The sequence below is a fragment of the Barbatula barbatula genome (genome assembly GCF_947034865.1).
Source record: "Barbatula barbatula genome assembly, chromosome: 8".
In the NCBI taxonomy this organism is placed as follows: domain Eukaryota; kingdom Metazoa; phylum Chordata; class Actinopteri; order Cypriniformes; family Nemacheilidae; genus Barbatula; species Barbatula barbatula.
In genome coordinates this window covers 3,931,059-3,939,176 of record NC_136771.1, presented here as the reverse complement: position 1 = coordinate 3,939,176, position 8,118 = coordinate 3,931,059, and the positions used below count along the sequence as shown (strand labels likewise).

At 37.6% G+C, this 8,118-nt stretch overlaps 1 protein-coding gene across 1 annotated transcript; it reads left to right on the top strand.

Annotated features, from left to right (window-relative positions):
• Positions 1–270: 270 nt before the first annotated feature.
• LOC306897675 (somatostatin receptor type 5) lies at positions 271–7,111 on the top strand. The gene is made up of 3 exons (XM_079462631.1): positions 271–359; positions 1,680–2,814; positions 6,026–7,111. The coding sequence occupies exons 2-3, from the start codon at positions 1,687–1,689 to the stop codon at positions 6,107–6,109; spliced, it is 1,212 nt and encodes a 403-aa protein (XP_079318757.1). The 5' UTR covers positions 271–359; positions 1,680–1,686; the 3' UTR covers positions 6,110–7,111.
• The last annotated feature ends 1,007 nt before the right edge of the window (positions 7,112–8,118 follow it).

The window sequence follows — 8,118 nt, the reverse complement described above, 5'->3', positions numbered from 1 at the left end:
ATTTGGACACTTGCAGACGTTCACATTGTTTTATTATATTATGCTTATCGTGTTATGGTTATATATGGATATACATCTGGATGATGTTTGGTTTAAATAACAATTAATGCTGTGGGGGAGGAACACTTGCACTGTTCTCTCTCTCTCTCTCTCTCTCTCTCTCTCTCTCTCTCTCTCTCTCTCTCTCTCTCTCTCTCTCTCTCTCTCTCTCTCTCTCTCTCTCTCTCTCTCTCTCTCTCGGTTTAACGGGGATGTGTATCGCTGGGATGTGTATCAGACTGGAGCAGTGAGCAGATGCCATCACCTGTCGCGATGCTGAACACTGGTGCCATGTAGAGTGCGAGCGCGTGTGTTAAGAGGTTGGTGTAATCTAACATATAACGTTGCATTGTTTATAAACTGTCCACAGACAGTAAGCGTTTGTCTTGTATGTCAAGGGGATTTTATACATGCAGGTAGCCAACGATGACTTTTAAGTGTTGCTTTATGGTTGAGGTTTTGACGTACAGGGCGTTTAACGCGGACATTGTTTTATGGCATTAGTTCATTGGGATTACATGGTCATACTTTTCATACGCCCTGTTTTTGACAGTATATTAAAGTTCAAAAACATCGAACACCGACAACGACAGAATAGGCAATACGTAGTTTGTTTCGATGCGCTTTGCGAAATGTATTTAACCGTAAATACGTCTCTTAAAATGGGACTGGGTCTCGTATAATTTGATACAAGTGCATATTTCAAACCTTTAAAGCTTGCATAGTTGAACATAAGTCTCAAGAGGAGAAGTTAGCAAGAATTGAACGATCATGTTTCTCCAACGCTCTTAAAATTGTGCAAAGGGTTTTTCACAGCATTGGCATATAGAAACCTTTTCTGTTTCCAAAAGATCTATCTGCTCAAAATAACCATTTCATTTATTTTATGACCTTAAGAACCTTTTGGCAAAAAAGGTTGTTGTTTAAATAGTTTAAATAAAGATTTAATGGAGACCTCTTGATAAGAAGACCACCGTGGTCTCAATGTTTTATGTGGTCAATATTCTCAATTTAGGCTCAAACATATCTAATTAAAATCTATCCAACATATCCCATTAAAAGACTACATTATCTAAATTGTGCTAACTTCATACATTTGATCGTAATCTTATTGCATGAATGATAGTATTGTATCGTGTCTTTTTATAACCTTAAGGAAAACGGAGAAAATGGTGTAAATGCCAGACAACTTCACTCCCTACCGGTCTATGAAAGAGCAATTCAAAATCAACACAGTTTCCATATGGACATGTTTGTGTTTTAAGGGTCCTACAATGGTGAGGAGATTTTGTGTTGTGCAATTCCTTGAGATAGAAAGCAGATCTGCTAAGCAAGAGAGAGACACGTATGCATTATGTCTTGTCATGTTGCTTGGACAGGTTTACTGTTTTGGCTCTGGTGCGTATGGTTGAGGTGTGATCGTCTTCTGATCTGGTACAGATTTAGCCTCTTTGATCTGACATTGTAAAACACATTTAAGGACATACTGTGAACACAAGAAATATGTCTACCTCCACTTATACGGTCAAAGCTGCAGAATTATATTGTCTCTTTATTTTTTGTTTGTGCTGGCTTTCATATGAGCCACTCTTCCCCTTTCCCACCTCAACACTAGATTTTGACCTTCTTTTCCGTTTCAGATCCAGAATGGAGTCACTCAACCAATCCGGGTGGACGGGGCCCATCCCAGGGGATTACAACTCTACAACTGGATTTGGATTTTCGGGAATGTCTGCCCCAATCGGGAATTACAGTACCAATGTGTCAAATCAAAGCATCCCGTTTCAAGGAAGTAGCACCATGATGACCGCCATCATATCATTAACCGTGTTTATCGTTGGACTGACCGGCAACACATTAGCGATTTACGTGGTTTTACGTTATGCTAAAATGAAAACAGTTACTAACATCTATATTTTGAATTTGGCCGTCGCTGATGAACTCTATATTTTGGGTCTGCCGTTCCTCACGACTCAAAACGTACTCTCCTACTGGCCGTTCGGTTCCTTTCTGTGTCGCGCTGTCATGACGGCAGACTCGCTGAACCAGTTTACAAGCATCTTCTGCTTGACGGTCATGAGCATTGACCGTTATTTAGCGGTTGTACATCCTATTCGCTCCACAAGGTGGCGCCGGCCGCGAGTGGCTAAAGCCGTAAGTGCCGCAGTGTGGGCGTTTTCGTTCGTTGTCGTTCTTCCTGTGGTCATATACTCCGACGTCCAAGAGAAATTTTACTCATGCAACCTGATTTGGCCAGAGCCAAGCGATGTCTGGTCCACTGCGTTCATCCTGTACACTGCCACCATTGGGTTCTTTGGCCCCCTGCTGGTTATCTGCTTGTGTTACCTCCTCATTGTAGTCAAGGTGAAGTCATCCGGCGCTCGGGCGGGATTTACGAAGCGTAGGCGCTCGGAACGCAAGGTGACGCGCATGGTGGTGGTGATCGTGGTGGTGTTTGTTCTCTGCTGGCTGCCATTCTACATCATCAATATCGTAAACCTGGTCTTCATCCTTCCGGAGAACAGCGTGATGGCTGGGGTGTATTTTTTCGCCGTCCACTTATCGTACGCCAACAGCTGCGCCAACCCGCTTCTCTACGGGTTTTTGTCCGACAACTTCAAGCAGAGTTTCCGGAAGGTCCTGTGTGTCCGGAAGGCGAATGGCGTGGAGGATGGGGAGCCCAGTGTACCGCGGACGGAGAAAACCACGACCCACGACACCATGTTGCTTACGCCGCGGAACAACAACTTAAATGGACATGTGCAGAACAGCCAGGTATATCCACACAGATGTTATATCACGCAGGCCCTCATATGCCTCTTTATACTGTTCATGAATGTGCTTTATTTTTCTCTCACCCTCATGTCATTTCAAACCTGTGTGATGACTTTCTTTCTTCTGCAGAGACAAAATGATACATAAAATATATTTGGAAGAATATTGGTAAGCTAACAAAACATCGAAATGGCGGTACACGTTCACTTGTATGAACACAAAACCAATGCGAGTCAATAGGTACCGCTGCTTTTCGGTTACCAACATCCTTTAAAATATCTTCATTTGTGTTCAGCAGAAGAAACAAAGTCATACAGGTTTGAAATGACAGATGGTGAGTAAATGATGAGAACATTCTCATTTTTGGGTGAACTATCCCTTTAATATCAGTTTGGAATGACATGAGAGTGAGTAAATGGTGAAATGTTCCTTTAAGATGCTTACACGGTCCATAATATTTTGTAGAATTACACTATTAACCCGGATAAGTTGGCAAAACAACCAGTTGCCTCAATTTCTTAGAATTTTAGAGGTTCTTGGTTAAAGTAAGCAGCACAATTTTGATTACTGTTAATAAATCGTAGTAAGACTTAAATATTTAATTTACACTTTTCATGAATTAAGTAGGCAGAACCTAAAAAATAAGTACACAAAGTTGCATTTTTAAGTTAACTAAACTCAATTCTTTCTGTTTCTTTATTCAACATATTTCCTAATCTTGATATGCATAAATCAAACACCTTGACTCATGCAACCCAAAATGAGCAAGAAGAGACTGACCTCATCACTGGCATTAGTACAGTTACTACTCACTGGTGACATAACACGTTACATGTTACAGGTCTAAGCACATGCACCACTCTTCTGAACAATAATAACCACAAAACTGAAAAATACTCTTCTAAATATCTAAATATTCAAACTAACAAGTCTTTACTGACCAACACTAATTTACCCTTCTAATGCGATCTGACGCAAAGCATGCTGGGAATTTGAAATCCTTCTAGACCAATTGTGTAATTTTTCTATGAAATTAAGTTTATATTACTTAATCTGTTTGATTATTTTGAGCATTTGGTTTAACAGTATACACAAATGCAGTTAGTACACAAAAGAAAGAAAAAACAAACGATAAAGTTTACATCAGTTATTCTTTGGCCATTCACTTCTGTATCGAGTTAATTCTCTGTAGGTTACAAACATGTCGAGAATTTCACATTGAATACAGCTGCCAACATGCTAATCCGTTCTCATTCCCCAGAGAGACTCTCTAACTGCAACTGATTTACTGAGAACAAAATAGACAGCGAGTGTATGTGTGTCTTCCTGTCCATCAGTCAGAACCTCTTAAAGGGCCCTCAGGGAGAAAACCACTCATATGTTCCCAATAAACATTCCCAATGTCCCCATATATGAGCATCTGTGTCTGTGTGAGCGAGAGAGAAAGGTTGGGCAATAGTTACCACCAAATTGTCATTTATACTGTATCATTGTATTGGTATCCCAACATAGTTATGTATTAACAATTTTATGAAACGCATACTTTTTATTATAGACTGTGTGTACAGTACGTGCACGATTATAAGCAAAGCAGTACTGTTGTTTTCGAAGTGAAATGTGGTAGTAATTCTAAGACCCCCCTTAGATCCAGGGGGCATCCATCCTGAAACCGAGGTCACTTGCATACTTTCCTCCTTCCGACAGAGACCGTGGCACAAAACTAGATCAGTCTCATATGCATGACTGAATTGCTACAATTCGTATTATTTGTTAATACGGTTCATTTTGTAATGATGTCATGAGATGAGGTAAAGATATTTAACTGGATTACTTGATGTTTAACTGGATTTTAAAGCTGAGAACATAAACTCGAAAGACAAGCAATATTTGAGGTTTATCTGTCTTTTTCAGTTTTGTTAGAGTAACAGCGAGAACAAAATGAGAAACAGAGTGTGAGGAGTGTGTCTATGTTGCTTCTATTTTTGTTTATAATTTAAAAAGAACAATTCGCATAGAAAGGAATATTGTGTCGTTATTTACTCATCCTCATGTTGCTCCAAACCTGTAAAAATGTTTTTATTCTTTGTAAACACAAAAGAAAGAAACAATTCAGCTTTTCATATATAATTTGGGATTTATGAGTTTCGTATTTTGTCCATTTTGGTACTTCATATCATTACAATGACTTTCCATCGCGTGGTTTTTATACACAGCTACTGATAATTTCATCTGCTTACCCAAACACAAACCTTTTTTAGTACATGATTCCTTTGACTGACCGATTCCGTTTGAATGACAAAGAATCTTGCGGTTTACCAAATGTCAGGTTTTCCTACATTTTATTTTGTGTCACACACAGGCGCACACACAGCAGTACAAATATGGGATCAGAATTTTTGCAATATTCGGAATAAATAAACTATAATCCGCAAATAAATATAGAGAGTTTCAAAAACATTGATTTATTTAGCACCAGGAAAAATGGAGACATATAACACGCTATACTGAGAGCACTGCCACAACCCTTATTATTAACTACAGTAAATTGATTAACTGCAGATGTAAACCAATATTTACTTTGGTAAGGTTGTTTACTAGGCCTACATCTTTTACTTTTGGGGTTGCTGTGTGAATTTGAGAATATATTGTGAGCACAACATCATAGTCAAAGGATCGACATCCTTTGTTGTGGCAAAGATTTAGAAAATAAACTGTTTAAACACAGCAGCGATCATTCCAGAATGGGATAAACCGAGATATTTCAGACCGCCACTAGCCGCCATGTTTGCTCTCTTTGAATCTTAGTGCAGAGCAAAACCTGAAAGTTAGAACGTGCCCTATTGGTCAATGAAAGCGGAAGTTACCTGATTGGCTTGCGTAGATAGTGGGCGAAGTCCACCTATTTGTCGATTGTGTGCACATCTTGACATTAGGAATGTTTCAAAATCTACAAATGCACAGAGAGCCATCCACAAATGTGTGCTCTGATTCACAAATGCGTGCAGCGATTCACAAATACACAGAAAGCTATCCACAAATGTGCAGAAAGCGATCTTTAATTAAATGCCATTAAAATCTTTTTTGTGCATATGTGGATTTAACATTTTTGTGAAACTCTCTTCATTTATTTGCGGATCAAATAAGAATAATGCAACAATTCTGACCCCATATACAAAGGTGCCACTATCTGTCCTGTTTTGTGTTTTTGCAGGAATTGCAGTTAGAGCCTTGCACAAGCTCCTCTGAAAAGCCACAGACCGCAAAACCACAGATCATTGGCCAGTCCACTCTTTAAGCTCTCTCTTTCTTTTCCTCTGTCTGCCCTTTCCCTCTTTATTTCATTTCCTTCTCTATTCTTTTTTTGTCATCATTGGCTTCCTGAGGAAGGTGTGGCCACAGCCTCAAGACACGCCTCTGAATGTGCCAGTGACCCCGCCCTTCCACACAGCAGAGCTCAGCATCCACCCGGTGCCCTCAGTCACCACACCTAATCTCAGCTATGACCTGTGACCCTGCCAGGACGTGAGAGTCCAGCTGAACAATGCCAGGATATTCTGCTGTAGGAGACAGCATCTGGAAACATAAATGGAAAAAGAAGGAACTTTAGTGATTATAGGCACAAAGGGATTTAGAGATTTATATGGCTCTCATAACTCACACACAGGTGTGAACATCATGTGTCCAGGTCATTTTTCACCAAAATATATAATAATTTGCATAAAGAAAATTATTTATTCTTTTGGACAATTTGAAGCTGAATAGTTTTAGCTGGAACGTCTCTAGACATTTTACTGATTTTGAGTTATCCCTGTAGATTCACATTATAGGACAATTCATATTTTTACATAAATAAATACATACAGATATATATCAAATAACCATGTATATATTTTATTGTCTTTTTTGTCAATTTAAATCAAATCCTTATTTGTTTTATTTCAATTAGTGTTATTTCAATCAAGACAAATATACTGTAACAAATATTTTTTATGTCTATTAGTTTATGACATATGAAGGAGAGCAACAACATATTCATTTACATATCATACATTTACAAATACTGAACACTTAAATGCTATTTCCATTTAAATAGCCTACTGAATTATTATGTATGTTCACAGTGAAGAAATATGAATGAAAAAATAATTACATGATTATGTGCTATTTAACTAACAGCACAAAACTGTAATAGTCTATTTTTCTTGTTTTTAGCGATATTTGCATTTATATCTTCTTGTTTTAAACAGAATTTGAATAGTTTTTAGCATTAAATAATTACCTTGTTCTCATTCCCCTTAAATGTGATGTCATGTGGAAAAGAAAAACACTGAGATCTCATTGAGCCTTCATTGAAATTTCACAGAAAACTAAGCACTTTTACGCACTACAACTCGCTGAGAAGATTAACATCCGCTTTTAATCTATGTATCAGGAAGTCTTAGCCTATACACTCAAAATACTTTTTTGAGAACTTCATTCAGGTATAGACAGTAGTTCCATGTAACCGTAATATTTTATCTCTACTTAAATACTTAATGTATGACAAACTAAACTGAATTGAGTAAACTTAAACAACCTGTAATTGCTTTTTTATATTAAAGCACATTCAATTCTGGTTAGCAGGTCCTCAACCCAATTATGTTCTACACTTTACCCCCCAAAACATTAACATACCAGAAAGTATTTTAAATACAAACATAAAAGAGTATTACACATTAACAAATATCCCCAATTCATCCTTTGGATAAAAGATGCATAAAATAACATTTTATTTCAACTTTTACTTTCCCTATTCAGCGCCACGCAAAGCATGACGGGAAGTGGTTTCTACAATGCTATTTTAATACAACTAAAGTCATTTATGTATCTCAACAAATGGATTAAGTAAAGTTTGTTGTGTAGACTAAATGTATTTTTGTAAATTAAACAAGCATCGAATGTTTTTTATCTACTTGATTGAAATTTAAACATTTAAACTCAACGCAATTGTGTTTGAACATAAAACCAAATACAATGGTGTTAAAACAAAATGATTTTTTTAAATAAAGCAAAACAGTATCGTAAAATTTTATTTTGAGTGACACGATGATAAAACCTGTTTGGCAAACATAAATGCACAGAGAGTGTGTAAAATATAAACAAATCATCTCTATAACTGTGAACTTGAAAAATAATATGCTAGCTTCTCTTTAGCGTCAGTTGCTACAGCCAGCGGACACCTGCAACGAAAACGGTAGGCTATGAATGCCATTTTGTTTCCTTTTGTCATTGGACGTTGAATCACTGCAGTTGTCTTGAAAAAGA